The 21,716-nt window shown below is 41.1% G+C and overlaps 3 protein-coding genes across 6 annotated transcripts; all 3 read left to right on the forward strand.

Annotated features, from left to right (window-relative positions):
- The first annotated feature begins 2,412 nt into the window (after positions 1-2,412).
- On the forward strand, positions 2,413-8,911 carry spo11 (SPO11 initiator of meiotic double stranded breaks). Of its 2 annotated transcripts, none has more exons than XM_088289648.1 (13): positions 2,413-2,532; positions 2,967-3,077; positions 3,698-3,786; positions 3,988-4,054; positions 4,137-4,245; positions 5,397-5,510; positions 5,754-5,790; positions 5,886-5,995; positions 6,137-6,236; positions 6,510-6,547; positions 7,369-7,445; positions 8,167-8,278; positions 8,557-8,911. In XM_088289648.1, the coding sequence occupies exons 1-13, from the start codon at positions 2,495-2,497 to the stop codon at positions 8,674-8,676; spliced, it is 1,122 nt and encodes a 373-aa protein (XP_088145774.1). In that variant the 5' UTR covers positions 2,413-2,494; the 3' UTR covers positions 8,677-8,911. The 2 variants fall into 2 exon arrangements, with proteins under 2 accessions (XP_088145774.1, XP_088145775.1); XM_088289649.1 differs by having other exon boundaries at positions 5,397-5,483.
- Positions 8,690-14,101, forward strand: LOC148339779 (5-aminolevulinate synthase, non-specific, mitochondrial-like). Of its 3 annotated transcripts, none has more exons than XM_088289647.1 (11): positions 8,690-8,740; positions 9,606-9,775; positions 9,871-10,005; positions 10,976-11,089; positions 11,171-11,390; positions 11,494-11,678; positions 11,770-11,949; positions 12,045-12,209; positions 12,286-12,554; positions 12,855-13,017; positions 13,162-14,101. In XM_088289647.1, exons 2-11 carry the CDS (start codon positions 9,622-9,624, stop codon positions 13,320-13,322), a joined length of 1,746 nt encoding a protein of 581 aa, XP_088145773.1. In that variant the 5' UTR covers positions 8,690-8,740; positions 9,606-9,621; the 3' UTR covers positions 13,323-14,101. The 3 variants fall into 3 exon arrangements, with proteins under 3 accessions (XP_088145773.1, XP_088145771.1, XP_088145772.1); XM_088289645.1 differs by lacking the exon at positions 8,690-8,740 and adding an exon at positions 9,298-9,370; XM_088289646.1 differs by lacking the exon at positions 8,690-8,740 and adding an exon at positions 9,298-9,370 and having other exon boundaries at positions 12,924-13,017.
- Positions 14,102-16,503: 2,402 nt separating this feature from the next.
- Positions 16,504-21,172, forward strand: LOC148339780 (dual specificity protein phosphatase 7-like). Its single transcript, XM_088292046.1, has 3 exons — positions 16,504-17,231; positions 17,797-18,225; positions 20,268-21,172. Exons 1-3 carry the CDS (start codon positions 16,862-16,864, stop codon positions 20,576-20,578), a joined length of 1,110 nt encoding a protein of 369 aa, XP_088148172.1. The 5' UTR covers positions 16,504-16,861; the 3' UTR covers positions 20,579-21,172.
- Positions 21,173-21,716: the final 544 nt, after the last annotated feature.

Below are 21,716 nucleotides of genomic sequence, written 5' to 3' on the forward strand. Positions count from 1 at the left end.
AAGGAGGCGGGAATATGGAACACTCCGAATATCCCATTTAGGTTTCATGTTTGATCCATGCTGGTTCAACGATTTTGACATAATTTTAAACGGTTTTCAAATCCAGATGCTTAAAATCCCATTGTCTAATCTATTAAATTACGAATATTTGCTGCATATGGGTCAAAGATTTAAAAGCTCAACCAAACTAGACTGAATAAAAACATCCCTCCCTCTAATAGTTTTTTTTTTTTTTTTGGAATTCCCAATTTCCGTTTTGGAATCAAACCGAGCCTTTATCCCCGTCTTTCTTGGATTTCCATAATGGCTAAATTTGCATCACTGTAACAAATGTGATCCATGACACCATGATTATCTTATTAGAAATGCTTGAATTGCAGTCCTTCCGTGGCATACTTTTGCCAGTATCTGGTATGTCATTTATTTTGTCCATTCGTCTATAGCCTAATATGGAATGCCGGAACACCGTGGTGATCTAATTCTTGGCTCTCAGCAGCCAACAATAACTTATCCATTATGTCACTGACATTTTGTGACACGATTCTAGTTAAGCTTACCCTTAAAGCCAGATTTTGCTTGAGCCATAGCAGGATGTTATTACTTAGGCACCTGTGTCATCAGTTTGACACCGGGCTGCTCTCCACACCAAGCCACATGCTTATCAGTATTTGTCAGGTCCTGATAAAAGTCTGTCCACTTGCGTCTACCTATTTGGGCAGAGGTCCCATTTAGATTCTTTTCTCGTCATTGAAAGGCCTTGCCCTCTTGGATTCTTTCTTTTATCACTCCTTTAGCGTGTCCTGACCTGTCAATCAGAACGGATCCCGAGTGACCAGCCAGACCCCCTTTAGGGGATACTGGACTGAGGAGCCATTAGAGTAGAGGCGGCATCGCCAGACTGGCCCAAAAGATGATAAGAAACAGAACAGCCCGAAGAGGAAAGGTAGGGGGCCAGTTGGGGGAGTGGGAGGTAGATTTGCTGAACTATGGAGGTTGTGAATGGAGGGCAGCTCTGTTTTCTATTTGTGAGGATTAGGTTGACAGATTTGTATTTAGTTTCTCTGGGCCAAGCTGCAGTTAATCCCCCTCACCTGCAGCGAGTCCACCCCTCCTCCTTCTCTTTTCCTCTGACCCCGCAGCCCCCAACTTCCCTCTATACTTCCCCTGTGCCCCGCTCACTCCTGCCCAGTACAAACACTCATCCCGAGACAAGCACATGACTCGTTGCACTCTGTCTCCTCAGGTTAGAGCCTAGCACTCGACACAAATCTCTCCTGGGCAAAAGGAACAGCAGGGGGCTCAGCTTTTCAGCAGCACAGGGAAAAGAACCCCCACAACTTGAGGTCGTTCACATATACGTTTTTTTTTTTCCAGCTTGGGTGAGGAGGTTGTCCCTCATCACTTAGAGATAGCAATTACTCAGAAATTAAGAACCATTATTACGGAAGCAGCTTGTCAAAGCCACTCAGGGTGAATGAATACTTTTGGTAGAGCTGCACATTAGGAGAAATTCAGGGTCAGGTCAGGGGCACAGACCTCTTCTCTTTGGATCTGGGTTCTCACACACTCTGACTCGGCCTTCACACTGTGAAAGATAGACTGCCCTGCAAATGCACAATGCTGCGGTTGGTCCTTATGCGAGTGTGTCCTGATCGTATGGTTTATCAAAAAAAAAAAAAAAAATGGTGTAAAATTGGACAAAAAGATTTGCAAAAGTTGGTCAGTCAAGTAATTTGTAACTAGTAATGATAAATTGAATCAGTTGTTCTGGTTTTTATTACTTCAATCATGTACTTAACAAATCATTTTACGTTAAATAAGATGTGATGTGTTGTTTATAGTTTGTCCACAACAAGATTTGAACCCTGAACGTCTGGTTTCAAAGTCCTTGCAAATGAGCTACTGCCACAACATAATATTGCAAACAATATATGAAAGTAAAGTAAATGTATAATAAACGCAAACAGGAAAAATGCATTACCAATCCTTAAAAAAAAGCTACGCAAAGCTGTAGAGAAAAATGCTTCATGCTTGCATATCAGTAACAAATATTATATAACATTGAAATATGTTGTATTTGCACAACCAGTACAATTTCAAATAAAGAATATTGCCACTAATACACGGAATATGACACATACTGTAAATATTTGTGTTGGGCCAAAACCTCATATTTCACAATTTTGGATATTTTATTTTTTTTCACAAATCTGTACAATAGTTCATCTCACATGTGTGGTGTTATTATTATATTAATTAATTTATTTTACAAATTACTCATTTCCATTCGTGCAGTTGTTGTTGTTAGTTTAACAAACATATCAGAAGCAAACTCACGCGCACACACAAATGAAGAAGAAGAAAAAAAGAACACGTTAAAAGAGCTGAAGCAGGCAGCATTGAGGGCTCGCTTGTTGTGCTGTTTGTGCTACACTTTACTTTTTGTTCGTGTTTTCTCTCTGAAATTGATCAATTTTGGCCACGGGTCGAAGCCATGACCGACCGCCAGCGTGGAGATGAAGAAAGTAGTTTGTAAGAGAGATTTTATTTCTCATACTAGAAGTCGATATAATACTGCAATACAAAGTTTGGCTAGCTAGTTAGCATTAGCTTGTAAGCTTTGGTTGTAGCTCGTTTTTTTGTTTGTTTATTTTATATTTTATACGTATGTTTTTTTCACCTCTCTGTCTTGCTTGATGCTAAGTTGCTCTTGGAATTCCTTGAAAGTATTAAACATGTGCTGCCCACGTGTGTTTTACTGTACAGTATTATTAGACAGAATGGGTATCATGTAATTTGATAAAGACTAACCATATACAGTATATGTGTATGTTCATCAAAGGGAAGTTATTTAAAGTACAAGTATTCATATTATCATGCATCACAGTGAATAATTTACTGCAAATATAAACATAATGTTTTGCTAGATTTGCTTGACTGCATCATAATTCTACTTGGCTATCCAGGGAGGTTTTGAACAGAATTGAAAATGTAATTCTGGAAATAGTGACTCGTCTGTCCAAGGATGAAGCACCAGCCCTTGTGCTGCCCAACAGATCCAGCTGGGACAATGTCAGGTGACTTTATTTGAACAGATTGAAATATGTGATAATCACGCACCTGACCATAAACTGGGTGCATAACATGTAAGATGTCTAAACTTGAAAAGATAAGACAATAATGTTGTGCTGAAAAATCAACATGTACTTTCATGGTTTTTGTAGGCAGTTGGGCCAGGCAAGACCAGCAGCAAGTTGTTGAATTTCCTTCAAGAGAAAAAAAAAGTGCTTCTGTTAGAATTTGCACAAAGTAGAGTTCAAAATGACCATATGGAGTAGCCAGGTGTCAGCAGCAAAAAAAAAATGTACTTGAGGCCACAGAAATTGAAGCTGAAATAACTTCCTGCGGCTCAGAAAATGACTGAGTAATTAAAAAAAACACAGCACCTAATGTGACTAAGCTGTTCAGCAAAGCACACTGTATGGGGCGGAGTTGGGTGTGGGGGGATATTCTCACAGGTAGCCCTCAGGCTGTGGGGAATTCTTGATAGCTTACATGTGGTAAAGCAGATTTTCAAAGCCGTACAAGTATGTAAATTAGAATGTCCCACACTCTTGATTGTATGGTACTGAATATGTTTTTAATGGCTGATACCATTGATTTGTTCTTGAGAACCTTAATCGAGTCCCTCTTTAAGTTTCGACAGTGCCATTGGGCTTCAGATGAGTTCCACAAGTGCTGTCAGGACGATCAGAAGTGACTGCCCGAAAACCGCCGCTACATTTTGTAAGATAACTTGCGCAATTCATTCTTCAAAACTGTGTTTTTATTTGTACAAGTGATACGTAAGGTCAAGTAGGCAATAGAGAATATTTCTTTTACCACCTGATTGCCCTAAATATTTTCAATCCAGTCCTTTCCAAGATGAGTTTTAACCTTCAATACATTGCATTCCAGACTGAAGTTTTTTTTCTCCTCTCTTTGAAGCCCAGATTCTCAAGATTCTCTCTGTCACGTACAAACTCGTGCAGAGCAACTCATTTGCCACCAAAAGGTCGTAATTTCAGCTTCAGTTCTTCCTAATCAACTTCAAATCCTCATATCAGCTTTTTATTTATCTTTATTTTTCCTCATAGAGACATCTATTACAACCATCCACAGCTGTTTGGCTCTCAGAGGATAGTCGATAGAATAGTGGATGATGTGTCATGCATGCTAAAGATTCCTCGAAGATCTCTTGGCGTGGTGAGTGTATCCATATTCACAAGCTTGCATTTATTATTGTTAACAGGGAGAACAGCAAAACATTCGATCATATTGCATCTAGGTTACAAAATGCTGTTTCTTATTTATTTCTTATTAAGAAAGGGTTGTTCGATATGGGCCACAATTCATATGACAATATTTTTTTGGATGACTGATGATAAACGATATACGCGTGTATAGTATATGTATGTCTTAATATTTTCTCAAGAATTGGGGAAAAAATTGCAAGGTGTAACAAACACTTCTGCGTTTCTTCTTTGAAAAATATGCACATCAAATTGAATTGAACTAAGGTTTAATAAAATGTTAAAAAATTGTCCCGATATCTGGGCAAAAATTTGAGATGAGAATAACAAAAATAAAAATGAGCCATAAGATATTAGTCTAATATTTGGATGAAATAAAGACGCTGACTGTTCTAATCACTAAAGTCCGTCTTTTGTATGTTTTCAGTCTTTTCAACAACAATAACAGACTGATGGAGTGCAAACAGGTCTTTCCTCTCCTGACAAAAAATATGCAAGTGTGGAAATAGCAATAAATGGGGTCAAAAGAGAAAAACATTTCTGAGCCTGAAATGTTGACGTACGCGCATATTTTTCATATCATGATCTGCCCATTATTTCTGCTTCGTTTATATTTCTTTTGAGCATAACTTCACAATGTTATTCAGTGCACATTATATAATAATATAGTTTTATGTTGTTGTTTTTTTTTGGGGGGGGGGGTATGGATTTGTAGAAGGGTGGTAGACTGTTTAGAACGTCCGCCTCACAATTCAGAGGTGCGGCGTTCGACTCCAGGCTCAGGCCTTCCTGTGTGGAGTTTGCTTGTTTTCTCCGCGCCTGCGTGGGTTTTCTCCGGATACTCCGGTTTCCTCCCGCATTCAAAAACGTTCATTACACACTCAAAACTATCCCAAGGTATGATTGTTAGACTGCAGGGTTGTTCGTCTATGTGTGCCCTGTGATTGGCGGGCAACCAGTTCAAGGTGTACCCCGCCTACTGCCCAAAGACGGCTAAGATCAGCTCCCTGTCCGCCACCCTCGTCATGAACATTTGAAGAACATGCTGTCGGTGTTCGCTAAAATGAGCCTGAACTAACAAAGTTGTCATTTTGACACCAACAGTTGGCCACATCCAAAGGTTTAATCTCAGGTGATCTTTGTTATATGGAGGAGGACGGTACGAGGATCGACTGCCACTCAAGCTCTGCTGTAAGTTGTTCTGACGCCATTGTTCAAGTAAGCACTTTTTATATTCAGTGTGGCACAGTTCAGATATGAGTCATGGAAGTAGAATATTTGTTTTAAAAAAAAATGGAATTGGATTGCGTTAGATTCAATCAGGCCTCAATTTAATGTGGCTGATAAGCAGGAAAGCAGGCTGCTATTATACAAAAAAACCATTCTTGGTCTGAGTGGGACAGAAGTATCCATATTTGAGTATGAGACATTAATTTGACTCTATGGTTATGCTTGTTTTAGGCTGTTGCAGTCTCATCAAACATTGCAGGCATCCGTAGTATCCTTTGTATTATTTGTTCACGATTGTACTTGAGCGAGTACGAATACTGCTAATTGGCTGCAAGGATGTTGTTTTGCCTTAGCCATGTCCAGATATTGTATCGTCTGCCAAATTCATCCTGGTCGTTGAGAAGGATGCTACGTTTCAGAGACTTCTTCAGGATAACTTCTGCGGAAAGCTTTCTCCGTGTGTCATGATCACAGTATGTCAAGGTTTCTTTTTTTTTTAATCTTTAACTTCACACAGATATAACCTTTTCGTCTTAATGTTGACTCGAAGCACAGCTGTCTCCCCCCCCTTTTTTTAGAGCAAGCGTAAGTGCTTTTTTTTTTTTTTTTTCAAGGGTAAAGGCTTTCCAGATGTGAACAGCAGGTTGATGGTGAAAAAACTCTGGGACGTACTCCACGTCCCCGTCTTCACTCTGGTGGATGCCGACCCGCACGGTACATCTGCTTGAGTGCAGCCCAGTTTTACATCATACTACTAAACATATTTCCTCTCACAAAACAGTCTTCAACTCAAAGCACCTTTTAGCCCCGGGTTTCTTTTCAGGCTATCATTCCGCCAGGTCTAATCTCATCCAGACATTCAACTTCTTTTCTGTTGCATGGCATGGCACATATGTAATGCTTTATACTTTGTTCGGAGCTCTGTTACACATCTAATTGCTCTTGTGTGTTGGTGATTGTGGCACGTTGTGTCTCTGATTTTCCCAGGCATTGAGATCATGTGTATCTACAAGTATGGATCAGTGGTGAGTCCCATTTGGCCACATCTTGCTCCATTCTGACTCCTCCAATATGGCCAACTTAGTGTGAAGGCCTTTTTCCATTGTACTTAGAACAGCGCAGTCCGCCATCAAACAGCCCAGTCATTGTGTGTGTGCTGCCAGGCAGCAAGGGCACAGCTCCATGCTACGGTGGCTGGCGGTGCATGAGATGAAAAAGGTTTCATTCAGGCGACACGCTGTGACAACATCTCCACGCATTCAATAGGAAAGATGCTGTTGGAGTGATTTCAGGGTGATAACAGCAAGACACTTTGGCAGAGTTGTACAATGAAAACTTCATGGAGAATAGAAGGAGGTGTACCCAGGGTTTTTGCCAACTGCCAAAATAAAGTAGAAGAAAGATGTGGAAGAAAATGAAGTCATGAAAACTCATGTGAAATATGTAGTTAGTTTGCTGTCGTCTCTCATGGAAACAAACCAAGGGACTGCTTCTAACTAAGATTTACTGGTTCCAGCACAAAAAGGTGCATTAATTGAAAAGAATCAACACGATATTGAAACGGAGCTTTTCGGTGCCAAGCCAAGCTCTAAATTTGATATGTCAGGGGGCACCTGAGTATCAGTCACTGGACCAGCCAAACTATGAAACCTAAGTGTGATTTATAATCCAAATAAAAAAACGAAAAATAATAATGAAAAAGTTGGTAATTAATTGACCAGTTGACATGAAATGAACATATTGCTGAGGTTGCTGGTGTCTCAACACATGTTGGGCATAAGACAGGGCTGACCTGTGAAGCAGTGTACCGTATGTAAACATTTATTTCTGTGTATTTTTTCGATAGGCCATGTCGTTTGAGGCCCAAAGCCTGACCATCCCCAGTGTCATGTGGTTAGGCCTCCTCCCCTCAGACCTCGAGAGGTTTGGACTCAACTCAACTCCTCCTACTACTTCCTCCTCACTATTTGTTTTGGTCTATGTCGCTGTTGCTATTTGTAGTTTAACGCTATCGCTTTTTTCAAGTATGTGAATGAAAAATTTAAAGTGCAGTGAGCAGGGCTGGGTGATTATGGGAAAAAATAATATTCCCGATTATTTTGGGGGAAGTATTAATATTTAGATCACGATTGAGAAATATGATTATTTCTTGATTTTAAAACTTAGAATCTATTTATTCAATAACCAAAACACAACTTTAAAAATGACTTAAAAGAACCAAAAAAAAACATTTGTAACAAGTAAAATAATATGTTAAAATAATAGCTATAGATACATAAATGAAAAACAATACCATCTCTCCCTGATGTGAATACGTTTTTTTTTGTTTTTTTTTTATGGTGCAAAGGCAAAATCAAAATCCCTCTTACGTTTTATTTATTTGCTCAGCATGGCAACCACAATTTATCCTGACATCACATTCAGAATATTATGCAAGTGGATAAACGCTAAATTGCAGTGCAACTTTTCCCCCTAGTGGTGATATTGATAAATCACTGTTGAGCAAGGGATCATTTTGACAAAATATCTTAAATTTGACTTAACTTTGAAGCATGTTTAAGTTGCCTGTGGTGACATGCCATATTCATTTCATAGTAACCCTAGAAAACAGGTTCAGTGGTAAAAGTCTAATTTCATTCTTGAGGTTGCAGGTTCCCAAAGATGCTCTGATCCCCTTCACCAAGGCAGATGAAAACAAACTGGACAGTCTCCTCAAAAGGCCCTATATAACGGACCAACCAGAGTGGCTGAGAGAGGTCAGCAAGAAATTTTTCAGGGGTGACCAATTTGTGGATTGAAAAATGTAGATTTTCCACATTCACATTTACTTTCATCCAGATGTGCTTTTGGGTAAGAAAGGGTGTTTTTTGTTTTTTTCAATCTTTGTGCTTATCCAATTTGCTACCTTCTGTTGTATCTTGAGCTAAGGATAATACCATGCAATGAAATACAACTTTTATAATTTGTTTTTTTGTCATTAATTGTGCTGTTCATGGCAGAGTTTGCCTCAAAGCCTGTTTTGCTCTCATTTTAGATGACGTTGATGCAGAAGAATAGACTCAAAGCTGAAATACAGTCGCTGGCAGCTATAGGTCCAGATTTCCTCACCAGCATCTACCTGCCCAACAAACTGCGCTTTGGCGGTTGGTTATGAGCGCAATGCAATGCCACCCAGCAGGATAAAGGACTTAATGACAAAATTGGTTGGAAATCACCCCGTATGTAACCGATCAGTTTGACATTTTGTCAGTAAAATGTCTTTGTTTATTTCACTTGCATTCACTTGCTAAAATTACCTGAGTCAAAAACACACAAGCATTATTATTATACCAGTGATGTCACATTGGCAGTGTAAGTGGGTGCGGTCATATGATTGCTTGTTACAAGTACTCGCTATAAAGATTTTCCGATTCAGATTTTTTTTTCTAAAATACTTATGTTGAAATGATGTTATAATTATTGAAATTAATTCAATAAACTTGAGTTCATTGAGAACACTCTAGTGCAATGACAATTACTGTTGACAATGACTGTCCTGTTCATGGAATCCACCTTTACCTGGTTGTTTCTGCATCGAGACGTCTGCACACAATTTGTGTCCAGGCGTTGTACTGACTACTGCGTAAGGATTTTTTTTAACTCTTTGGTACCATGACAGTATACAGCTGTAGCAAGTCCTTGAATCCCTTCCTCTTTCCACTTGTCATGGCCAGCTGACTGCTGTTGAGTAAAGGCGAGTGGTTAGAGCAACCTCTCCATTCGCCCTAATCTTGGATGAGAGTGGAGTTGATCATGTTTTGCAAGGCTTTTTTCGTCTGTCACATGAAGGTGGACTGGGATGTTCTCAGGTAACAAACGGACGTGTGTTACAATCGGGGTAAATTACAAAATAAAGCCGGAGAGATTAATATGTCTTGTGTTTTTATCTAGCTATCAATGTCATTATTTCACAATTGGTGTTAAAGGTTCAAAAGGGGATATTTACTATATAATATGTAGAGCATATGTGTATAGCTGTTAAAAGTGATTGAGCATTTTTTTTAACCACCACGCTTGTGCACTCTTGGTGTTGTTGCTATTTAGGTTGAGAGTATCTCATATGGAAGCAATGTTGCGCAGGTGCCCCTTCCTCTCAGTTGCACCCAGATGTTTCTTAGAGATGAAGGCGTGTCCTATAATGATGGATATTGTCTCAGGACCTTCAGCCCGAGCTCGGTCCTCTTCGACCTCTTTGTGCTATCACACACATCTGGGTGAGTGCGAGTTGAGAATGTGAATTTATTGTTTGAATTGAATTGGTAGCACACTGGAAAGCATGTTTTCATCAGACGCCAAATATTCGTTCCAGGTCACGCTCCACCCCCTGCTGGTCAGGCTGATAACTCCAAGTGTCCGTTTTGGGGTTCAGAAATGGGACAGACAAATGATGAAGTAGTAAGGGAGGCCAGTGTGGAAATACAGGAGGATGTCACAGTTCAAAATGGTGAGTTGCTCAAACATCAACTGCTATTGCAATGCAAATTTGAATCTCAGGATAAACTCTCTGAGAATTATAAATCTAAGCGTATATGTGAGACCATCGAATAAATATGTTTTAGAGTAATCTCCATGAGCGCCACTCTGTCCTGGGATGTTGAAGCAGTTTTGTCCTGGCATTAAATTGCCATTCTTGACCGACTGACCTGAGAAATTCTGTGTTGCTCTGAATGGTGAAAAAATGTACCAGAATAAGAAAAGCAAATTTGGTTATCGTTTTTTGAAGAGCAGGGGTCGCCAAAGTAGTGTCCAAGGGCACCAGGTAGCCCCCAAGGACCACATGAGTATCCCATGGGCCTGTTCTAAAGAATAGCGCACAATGGAATAGGACATTATATTCTAGAAATGTTGCAGGAATTATCATTTGAAATTGTAAACACAAGAAATTTATTGATTTGTTGCTGTTTTTTTTTATTTTTGTATTTATTTTTGTTTAATTTACTGCTGCATTTAGTTTTTTACTGTTTTGTTTTGTTGTTGTCTCATAGGCTGTTGCAAGGAGTTTTGATTTGAGAATTTGCAAGTGTGACTGCAGACTTAATTCATTTAACACTATGTGATCAACTCTGTGAAATAACACCTACACTGGACACCATCTGACTCTGAAAATGTTGAAATTACACTTTGGGAGTTAAAATAAAAAAATGAACTCGAACATTTTAACATTAAAAATTTTGCTGCATTTATAAGTCAGCTATGTGAAATTACGGGGATGTCAATGTTTTGAAGGAAATTGAAAATTGCATGATGTCTTTAGTTTTCCACTCAGGACCTCACCCAAACTGACCTGTTTGTATGCAGAAACTTTTTTTACAGCTCAGACACTATGATTTTGTTTTAGTCTTTATAGGTGACACAGTTGTTTAATATTCACCTGTGCAGCTTTTCCAGCTTTGCTGTTTGTTGTTATTGCACAGAAAAGCCCGACGTGGATTTATCTGCCAGATACACTATCGAGGAACACATGTCCAGCGCAATTGCTCCAAGAACTTCCAAAGCATCACACCTTCTGAAGGACCATCTTCCTAAGGGTAAGAAAGCATCATTACGTTAACCTCACAACACCTTAAAATACAGATATTTTTGTAAAACCTTACTTCCGTTTCCACCAGTTACGACTTTCAATTATGACAAGTTTTTTGGGGACAAAATTGACAACAAGAAGAGGGATCACAGCTACAGGATTTTTAAAACATTAAATCGACAAGCAGCGTCCTTCCCCATGGCAGACAACTACTCAAATTCAGGTGATGTGAAAAGAAATGTGTCGGTGTGGTGCAGCAACGACTACCTTGGCATGAGTTGCCACCCCAATGTCACCCATGCCATCATGTGAGTTGTCGCACCTTCTTTCAGAAAACAGACAAAAAATAAGAGAATGAGAATTAAAAAGCACTAATTTGTGGCAGTGCTTGCTGTTAATATATCTTTCAAGGCATACTTTGAAAAAACATGGCGCTGGTTCTGGGGGCACAAGAAACATTTCAGGGACAAGCAAATTCCACGTAGAGCTGGAATATGAGCTTGCTGACTTGCACGGCAAAGATGCCGCACTGCTGTTCACGTCCTGCTTTGTCGCCAATGACTCCACATTGTTCACTTTGGCCAAAATGCTACCAGGTAAATTCTACATTTTTAACATCATTTGCTTGAATAACACTGATCATTTCAGAACTGAAGATTTGACCCATTTTATTGTGGTCCTCACCAGGTTGTGAAATTTACACTGACAAAGGCAACCATGCCTCAATGATTCAAGGTATTCGAAACAGCGGCGTCAGGAAGTTTATCTTCCGTCACAATGATGTCAGCCACCTACAAGAGCTATTAGAGAGGTCTGACCCTTCCACTCCAAAGATTATTGCCTTTGAGACGGTGCATTCAATGGATGGTAAGCGCTCAAGACTTTTTTTTTTTGCTTCTCCACAAACAGGACCTCAATAGGTTGTGAATGTTTACGCTTCAATAGTTTGTGTTCTTCTTCAGGGGCTGTGTGCCCACTGGAGCAAATGTGCGATGTTGCTCACAGATTTGGGGCCATCACCTTTGTGGATGAGGTGCATGCAGTTGGCCTTTACGGGGCCAGAGGAGGAGGGATCGGAGACAGAGACAGAGTCATGCACAAGATTGATATCATCTCTGGTACTCTTGGTAAGTTTCCCTATTATTGTGAGGGGAAGCGTCCCCTTTCCAGATGGATCTGTCACATGTTGCCGGTGTCTTCCAGGCAAGGCTTTTGGCTGCGTGGGTGGCTACATTGCCAGCACTAACGCCCTGGTGGACACAGTGCGCTCCTCTGCTGCAGGCTTTATTTTCACCACGTCGCTGCCTCCCATGGTATTAGCGGGAGCCAAGGAGTCCATCAGGGTTCTTAAAAGTGAGGAAGGCCGGGTGCTCAGGAGGAAACACCAGAGAAGTGTCAACCTGCTCCGACAATTACTGCTGGACTCGGGCCTTCCCGTGGTCCACTGTCCGAGCCACATCATTCCTTTGCGGGTAAGAAAGAATAACTAAGCTTCAATGATTTGGGGATTAGTTCAAAATCCATTCCAGAGTTCTACCAGCCACGCCGCTATTGTTTGTTTTGTCAAAAACACTTTTAGTTTTTTAAAGTATGTCTCCTTGGGGTTACAAACACAAATTGTAACCATTTTTCCTCACTAAGTATCTTGATCTCTTTCATAATTTGATCGTAAATAAACGAATGGAAAAATTTGCATTTACATATACAAATGAATTAACTCCCAATCGTCCGATCCCATGTTTGAAATGTAATTGTGACACCTGGCTGTACAGGTGGCTGATGCAGAGAAGAATACAGAGATCTGTGACATCATGATGTCCCGTTACAACATCTATGTGCAGGCGATCAACTACCCCACAGTGGCTAAAGGGGAAGAATTGCTCCGCATTGCCCCCACGGCTCACCACACGCCCAAGATGATGTACTACTTTGTTGGTATGTGCACACGCAAGGGTATATATATTATTTTCTGCCCATTTTCAGTAGAATGTAGGCCCACTCGTGTCTGTATATATAGTAATACTTGATGCTTAATACTGTACTAATATTCATTGCTAATCCTCTGCTTGGTCTCCACAGAATGTCTTGTAAAAACTTGGAAAGAAGTGGGCCTGGAATTGTGTCTGCACTCGTCGGCCGAGTGTAACTTTTGTCAACAGCCACTCCACTTTGGTCTGATGAGTGAACGGGAGAAATCCTACTTCAATGGTCTCAGTCAACCAATGTTGGCTGTGGGCTAGATAGTCACTGTCCACCCATTTCCACTTTGTCCATGTATTCAAGGTGTTTGCTGTAGTAAATATAATGCAGCCAACAAACAAACATGTTTTTAAAGATGATCGGGGCCATGTTGCTCAGGGCCCATGTACGAGTATGTCGCATGGCATCTGTGTACTGAAACTCCAGGCGGTTCATTCATAAACGCATTTCCAGAGATTCTTCATTTCACCACACGGGGGCGCAGTGGCTCTCCCTGTTCCGCCGTGACCCGAGCGCCTCTTTCTGCTGGTGACTCATACTCGCGTATGCGGTGTAGTTAGAGGCTTTCGCGATGAACCACTAGATGGTATCAACAACGAACAGGATATTGCATTTCCTCCTGAGATAACACAGGCATCGTAAATATCAGCAAATATGCCCCCATTGTGTTTTGCTGCATGTACGGCACTGATACCCACATAGATCTTGAACAGTGCTTTGTGCACGCTTGAAATGTTAACATTAACTCATCAAAGGGCCAATAATTCTCATAGTATTATATTTTGTTGCATGTGAATGTCAGCGTGGTAGGATGAACCAGTAAGGCTCTTCAGATGCAGCCCACTTCAAGGGAGGCAAATGTCTCCTCCCTTCTATCTCTATACCCTGCATCCAGTATGTGACTTTGGTTAGGCCAGCCTCCACTCAAGTAGTACAAATAAAACCAAATGCCTCAAAGATTGTTAATATTGTGCACTATGGTATTGTGCCGCTAATGATTTGAATGAACCAACTTCAGAATAAAAGCAAAACAGATCGTCCACGGAAATGAATGCTTTCAGTTAGAAATAGTTACACTTCTGTGCGAACATACTCTGTCACTGACTTGTACCCAGGAATTTATTTAAGTCGCATTTGAAAACAGTTCATTTGGATTCAGCATGTATGCATCTGCACCATTTTGATTGTAATCACCCCAGATTATAAAAAATATTAAAACTAATAGTATAGTTTTTCCAAAACCACTCGACTCTCCGAAGACTCCTCCCTGGAAGTTCAAAATAATTTCAATTTCAAAATAAAACTCATATTAAATCTGGATAATTGACTCTCATTACACCTGATTAAAAAAATAAAATTAAAATAAGTTCAATAAAAGTATGTTCATCCAGAACTGCTGTTTCTTAAACATAATTGAAAAAAATATCCTCTGAAACTTGTACATTTGACTGTCATTATCCCTGATTTACTGATATACATATATATATATATATATATATATATCCGGCAAAAAAAGGGTGTCAAGTGCTCTGCTCTGGCTGGTAACATGTTATCTTATAAATTAAAGTAAAAGTGTAACTTTGTAAGCGTAAGTAAATCTTCAATGGGGGGCGGGGGGGCGCCATATAAAATCTTTTGTAAGGTGCCACATTGGCCAGGGCCGGCCCTGCCTGCTTGACTCTTCCTTTTCGAGTGGAAGCTTGAGTGACCGCAGTCCGCTGTGCATGTGCACATGCACAGCAGTGCTGGCGGGGGCTTTGCACGAAAGCCCTCAGATGCACAACTTGACTGCAAAACCTGAACTTCTTTGAACCAAAGACGCCTCCTCTCACACTCGAATTATCATGCGGTCACGTTTTGGAGAGCATTATGTAACCAACGTGCTGGTGGAAGGAGCGCAGTCAGGTGACCTCCGCTATCGTGCGCATTAATCAGCTTGCATTAGTTTTTAAGCGTACTGGTGTAGTTACAATTAATGCAGTAATTACGTAGGTCACGTGGGACAGATGTGACTGACAAGGTCATCCTTCATATCACCCACAGGGAAAAAAACACTAAATATGTTCGGATGTTTTTCCATCACACTCTCCCCTTCTCTGCAAACGTAGCCACTTCAGTGCTTGCGATGGAAAAAAAAAGCGCCACATTTACTGGATGGAGTTCATCTAGAGCAGCGATTATGTGGGCGAGCATGCAGATCGAGCCACAGGCACAGTGCGTTTAGCACATGGTGCTGTATAAATATTGGGGACAGGTGCATACGCGGTGGCGGTGGGATGTGGAAACCAATGTGATTGTTGCAGGATCGGCGTGCAGTGGTTCGAATGCGCGCGTATGTGCAGGTTTAGCTGTATTCCTCATTCTGTGTTAATCCTGATGCTCTGCACATCTGCTCTTCCCTGCCCCCACTCACGTGTGGAAGCAGATGAGCTGCATGCTTGCCTTCCCTCTGCACGCATCTTGCGGCCCCCTGTCTCATCCCTAGTATTCATCCTAATTGAAAAGTGCATGGCTTCAAACAAAAGGTGCTGAGTCCTGATTTGTAGATGTAGGCCAAAACACCTTGAAATCAAAACAGGAATTCTGTGCTTTTCTCTCACCCAAGGAATTGACCTTGTCATTCCAACACTTTTGGAGAGGACTCTTCTGTACCGTTTAAGTTTTGAGAATTGTGTCTGAGAAAAATGCCTGTAAATACAACTCAGGTTAGATCGTATTCAAAGATCACACAAAGTTGAACAGTCTTTGAATTAAAATATACTTCATGTTATGTGATTTTGTTATTAAAAGTGTCACAAAACAATAGTAAATATGTGATTAATTACAATTAACCACTGAATTTTTTCATGATTAATTATTTAAAAAATGTTCAGGCTGTCAAAATTAAAGCATTAACTCAGGAAATATTTTTTTTTATCTCAGTTAAATATTTTAACTCAGTTAACTCAGTTTGATTTACTTAAAAAATAATTTGCATACTTTGCACATATTGTGCCATATTATCTGTACAACTTTAGCACATCATCTACAAAACACCATGCTCAAGTTATCCCTGGGCCTTACAAACCACCACTGCTGGATTGTTGGTGTTTGTGGGCAGTTTTAAGAAATTTGAGAGAGAAAAATGCCTGTAAAGTTAAGATCACGTGCAAGAATCAATATAGAAAATAATCAAAGATAAAGATAAAGATGTCCTTTATTAGTCCCACAATGGGGAAATTTGAGGTGTTACAGCAGCAAAGATATAGATCACACAGAGTCGGCGGCGTAATGTAGCCGTTATATTTCATATTTGCTGATTTTTGAATATATATATAGATATATATATACAATTGAAGAACAAAATAGTTTAAAGGTGAGTTTATGATAATTGTTACCTAACTTCTTCCTGCTACGACTTTAAAGTCGTCGGGAGCAAACTCCTCCCTCCGGAGTTGCTCTGCTGTCATGCATCGGAATGAGAAAACCCAAGTGTGGTACGATGCGGAGCTGAAGTTGACAAACATTTGTTATTGTTTTTTGGGATCGAAAGAATTCACTTTACAATAACCGCCGGTTCAGGCGGACACGCTTCGCCGTCGGTGCATTCGTGGAAGGCTCGCTCTCCCCGCTTGATGGGAAGGGCGAAGCGGAAAAAAGGGGGAAAAGCTCTCCGCTCAGCTCATGCGCCAAGCCGAACGCTCGTCGCAGCCGCGGGGCTCCCAGTTTGCGGGTAAAATGTAGTGCGTCGCCGCGGGGGAAATAAAAGCATGTAGAAGGAAAGCCACCGCTGCGACCCGAACTCGACACCAAGCGCGATATGTCTGATGCGACGGCGAGTAAGAGCGTGGAATGGCTGCAAGTGGAGTTGGAATCGGGCGCCACTTCGGTGCTCCTGCTCGACTGCCGCGCACACGAGCTGTACGAGTCGTCTCACATCGAGGGCGCCATCAGCGTGGCCATCCCGGGCTTGATGCTCCGCAGGTTCAAGAAGGGCAACATCCCCATTCGGACCATCATTCCCAACAACGAGGACAAAGAGAATTTCACGCGGCGATGTCAGACGGACACAGTGGTTCTGTACGACGAGAGCACCGTCAGCTGGCCGGACAGCGGCACCCCGTCGTCCGTTTTGGGTTTGCTTCTTCAAAAACTCTGGGAGGACGGCTGCAAAGCGCACTACCTGGAAGGTAGGTGTCGAAATAAGTTACTCGGCACGACAAATAACACTGAGCTGTGTGTCTTGCAGTGTAGAGTTAACTCGTGTTAACTTTAGAACGCAAACATGCTCTATGTCACTCATCAACCTCGAATCAAACTAATAGTAGTAATAGTATTGCGTCATTAACGCGGAGGCTGATTTGTTTTGGTCCTTGCTCTGTTTGAAGAGACGCGAAAAGTTTTCCTGCGCTTTTAAAACTTTTTAAAAAGCGACTTCTGGTTTTGTTCATAATGTATATTGGTCGTGGTCTTATCCGACCCCTCGAAATACCCAAACAGTTTAGTGTGTGCTTGTAGCTCCAAAGTGTGCCATTGAGATTCTCAATTAAAATTCCAAAATGGCTACGTTGTGTTTTGCTGTGCTGGAGCAGGCATGCATTTCATGAATGGTCTCTTAAGGGAACCGGATCTACTTGTGTACTACGCCGCTTCACTCCAATGCCGCTACTTTATTCACTGAAATGACATCATTTTTTCATTCTCTAGACTAGGAAGCTGATTTTCCTCATGTGTGTTGTTTTTGCTCTCCTCCAGGTGGCTTTGTAAAATTCCACACTGAGTACCCAGAACACTGTGAGACGCTCCTCGACAGCTCCTGTCCTAGCTCCTCTCCTCCGCTCTCCTTTCTGGGTTTTGGAAATTTGCGGATCAGTTCGGACTGTTCAGACGGGGAATCTGACCGAGAACCCAGCAGCGCCACAGATCCCGAGGAGAGCCCCCTCCCCAGCAATCAGCCTGCCTTCCCGGTCCAGATCCTTCCTTACCTTTACCTGGGCTGTGCCAAAGACTCCACCAACCTCGATGTGCTGGGCCAATACAACATTAAGTACATCCTGAATGTCACACCCAATCTCCCAAACTTGTTTGAACATGACGGACGCTTCAGGTATAAACAGATCCCCATTTCGGACCACTGGAGTCAGAATCTCTCCCAGTTCTTCCCCGAGGCAATATCGTTTATAGGTGAGTGTGCATATGCAACCCCACCACTCCCCCCCAAAAAAATGGTCTGTTTTCATTTAGTTTACTTATCAGAATGACATAAACGTTTCTTGTTACAATTAAATCAACTCAGTGTTTTTAATCATAAATTTTTAAATGTAAAACATGAGTCTTTATCAGCTGTGTAATTCCTACACTGTTGCTTATCCCTTGCGTACTGAATTATCTTTTTATTTTTTTGGAGTGGACTCCGGTGTATATTTGGGTGCAAAATGTATCAAAAATAGTGTCAACATGATAATGGCGCACGCAAAATGCATATCGCAAAGACGTGCAATAAATTACCACCCAAGTGCCTTCGAAATGATGACTTTTCTGGAGACCCTTAAAATCATCGTCAAGGAGCAGAAGCCATTTTCAACACTCAAGAATGGTCAATAATTTATAAAAAATAAATAAATAAATAATAATAACAACCCGCCCAAGAGTGAAAAATAGCACACATTTAAAAAAATAAATGAAACTTACCTAATTGTGAAACTGATTATTGAAAGTTTCGGCTCAATGTCATCGAAATGGAATTGTATGCATTTATCGAACTTTGACCAATCAGCAGACCTTCAATGCTCATCACCATCCAAGAGGTCAGGGATGTCAAACTCATTTTTGTGGACGGGGCCTCATCGTAGTTATGGTTTTCCTCAGAGGGTTGTTAAATATGATCACCTTACTTTATCACATACACACAACAAATTGATGGAAAGCCAGTTTTTAAATCAGAAGCCAGTCAGTAATTGTTTGTTCAACAATTGTTCAATTTATTTTAAAAGGCGAGGATTGGTAATAAATAAATGGCAACATCTCATATCTTAATGTTGTTAAAAGTGAATAAAATATGCTAGAAACAACACGGGCCGCTTAAAATGAGGTCGAGGGCCAGACATGGCCCCCGGTCCTTGAGTTTGACACCAGTGCATGAGGTGGACAGTACTAGAGAGTCTAACACAAAATAAGAAGAGTTGCTCCTCGCTTTAGTCACATGTTGAATATTGCAATAATATCAAATATGGCGGAGCACTAAGATAGAATATGATCGATTCAAAATCCGCAACAGGACTATCATGTTCAAATTTTGTTTTTAAAAGTTGTCGGAATCTTTCCTGATGCCTTTCTTGAATTCTGATTTAAAAAAAAAAAAAAAAGTCAGACATTGAAGAGGAACTTTGTTGTTTTCGTACATTAGCTATTACAGCAAATTTTGGATACACTGTTGCCATGACTACTACTTTCCGAGTGTAACAATAGCAGGAAATTCTTAAACGTCGCTAGAGAGAGGCCATCTTATCTCGCAGTAACTTTGTATAGCACAGAAGCTAATATTTGGTTTAACATTTCTCCAAAGCTGACAAACAATGACACCGTCTGTCAAGCTGTGAAAATGCTTTGTACTAACGAGGGATGGGCATCCAAACAGCCGAGAGTAGCCCATTCCAATAAAGATAATATTTACAAAACAGATTACAATCTGCGTTTTCTTTTTAGAGTGAGGCCAAGTTTTCAGGCATGTTACATTTTTTTTTTTTTGAATGATAATTGGTTGTAGGATGGAACGTAATATTTTATATTCCTCAGTAAGTGTCGGTTTATGCTGCGACCACATGTGAAGTCTGCCAAATGTTGCCAAATAGTTGAAACGGGGATGCACTGGTACTGAGAAGCAGCACGTCGAAACCACAGCTTGTTTGTCAGTTTCACGAGAGGTTCAGGGCGAGAACCAGGAAGGAAGTGGCACTTCCACTCTCTGTGTTGCGTCTGATTGCAGGGTCACAAGTTAGTCTGGAATCAACCGGATATTTGGCGCATGTTCTTTTCGATAGCGGACAAATTCCCAGAATAAGTCTCGAGGTTTTTCTGTCCTCCGTCGAGGGTTATAATGGCGTCATTGTGCCAACGAGCCGATTGTTTTTCTCAACTTGAGTCACGTTGATGAATGAAAATATTCATGAGAAAGTCCGAAGAGTGCGCAAAATTTGCTGACGCCGACTTTCTTTTTCCCCTGGCAGACGAAGCTCGGTCCAAGCAGTGCGGCATCCTGGTCCACTGCCTGGCTGGCATCAGCCGCTCTGTTACCGTCACGGTGGCTTACTTGATGCAGAGGCTCAACATGTCGCTCAACGACGCCTACGACTTTGTCAAGAGAAAGAAGTCCAACATTTCCCCCAACTTTAACTTCATGGGCCAGCTGTTGGACTTTGAGCGGACGCTGGGGCTGCACAGTCCCTGCGACAACCGCTCCACCAGCGAGGAGCGACTCTTCTTCACCACACCAACCAATCACAACGTCTTTCAGCTGGACACACTGGACTCCGCGTGAACGTTGGTGGCACTTGTTTTTTCGCTTGTCAGCTTCCTGTTTTCTCTGTAACTTTGGCAGAGGGCAAGCCATATTCGAGTCGGTGTCTGATGCCTTATTACGTAACACAAGGAGAAACGTGTTAATCAGGACGTGACAGTCATACGTGGTCACGTACCGCCATAATAGCCGGAACATGTTCAAATGTTTCTGTTGAGATTGCTCTTAGACTTGTTACTTGTTTTGTTTTTTTATCCCAACTTTTTTTTTTTTTTTTTTTTTTATATTAGTAACGACTGCCGCTTCAATGGTCTTAATAGAGTCAATCAGAATGTCGTGCAACGGAGGGAAAATAAGCTACAACAGTCATCCGGACTTGAATTTCTGTCCAACTTCTTAATTCCGTTGTCTGTTCAGCTGTTGTGCAATTCGGGGGAAAAAAAAAAAACGCCACAGAAGCCAGCGGCTTATGTTGTAAGTCAGAATGTTCTCACAAGGTAAATGTAAGTGGCAAAATGACATTTGACGCATATGACACTGCTTTTCATTTTGTCAATCACAGAAGACTGATTTGCATGACTGTGTTCCAACTCATACCTACAGATCTTAATGTTTTTTTTTACATTTCCAAACTGAAATAATGAAACTGACCTTGGCTAACTGGACCAAGATTGGGCATCTTTTAACACAAGTGTAACATGATTACTTACTTCCCTCGATTTGTACTCCCAACCGTATTTTGTCCGGATCGCCTCCCTCTCCGGCACCATGACGTTTAAGGGAAACGTGATGCCGCATAATTAATTAGCTGTCAATTTGCCCCTCAGGCCTCCGAGCTAACGATCGAGACTGACACATGAGAATGAGTGAAAGTTGGACTAACGTGTTCTTACCTCACCGAGAGCTCTTTTTCAGGGATTTTTGTAAGCATCTCTATCACGTCATGGTTGCGCCGTGTGCATCAAAGGGCTCTTTTGGTTGCTACGTTTGTAAAGATGTACATACAGTCAATTGTGATGGGGGAGCCATTTTCTCAAGAATAATGAAGGATCGAACAGTGACCTGATTCTGACCCTTATGTATAGTGTATGTTTAACTAAAATGTCCAAAGTATTCTGTACAAGTTTATATAACAAATATATTGTATATTTTTACTTGA

This window comes from Idiotropiscis lumnitzeri, chromosome 3 (assembly GCF_059441095.1).
Source record: "Idiotropiscis lumnitzeri isolate Australia: NSW breed Sydney's pygmy pipehorse chromosome 3, RoL_Ilum_1.0, whole genome shotgun sequence".
Lineage (NCBI taxonomy): Eukaryota > Metazoa > Chordata > Actinopteri > Syngnathiformes > Syngnathidae > Idiotropiscis > Idiotropiscis lumnitzeri.

What these genes read in the sequence shown, in the direction of transcription:
- spo11 (XM_088289648.1), top strand. Translation starts at nt 2,495, where the DNA reads ATGACCGACCGCCAGCGTGGAGATGAAGAAAGTAGTTT. An exon ending in AACTCATTTGCCACCAAAAG is followed by an intron (nt 4,055 to 4,136) that starts GTCGTAATTTCA and finishes TTTTCCTCATAG; the next exon opens with AGACATCTATTACAACCATC. An exon ending in CTCCGTGTGTCATGATCACA is followed by an intron (nt 5,996 to 6,136) that starts GTATGTCAAGGT and finishes TTTTTTTTCAAG; the next exon opens with GGTAAAGGCTTTCCAGATGT.
- LOC148339779 (XM_088289645.1), top strand. Translation starts at nt 9,315, where the DNA reads ATGTTTTGCAAGGCTTTTTTCGTCTGTCACATGAAGGTGGACTGGGAT. An exon ending in GTGGACTGGGATGTTCTCAG is followed by an intron (nt 9,371 to 9,605) that starts GTAACAAACGGA and finishes GTTGCTATTTAG; the next exon opens with GTTGAGAGTATCTCATATGG. An exon ending in GATGATGTACTACTTTGTTG is followed by an intron (nt 13,018 to 13,161) that starts GTATGTGCACAC and finishes TGGTCTCCACAG; the next exon opens with AATGTCTTGTAAAAACTTGG.
- LOC148339780 (XM_088292046.1), top strand. Translation starts at nt 16,862, where the DNA reads ATGTCTGATGCGACGGCGAGTAAGAGCGTGGAATGGCTGCAAGTGGAG. An exon ending in CAAAGCGCACTACCTGGAAG is followed by an intron (nt 17,232 to 17,796) that starts GTAGGTGTCGAA and finishes GCTCTCCTCCAG; the next exon opens with GTGGCTTTGTAAAATTCCAC. An exon ending in CGAGGCAATATCGTTTATAG is followed by an intron (nt 18,226 to 20,267) that starts GTGAGTGTGCAT and finishes TTCCCCTGGCAG; the next exon opens with ACGAAGCTCGGTCCAAGCAG.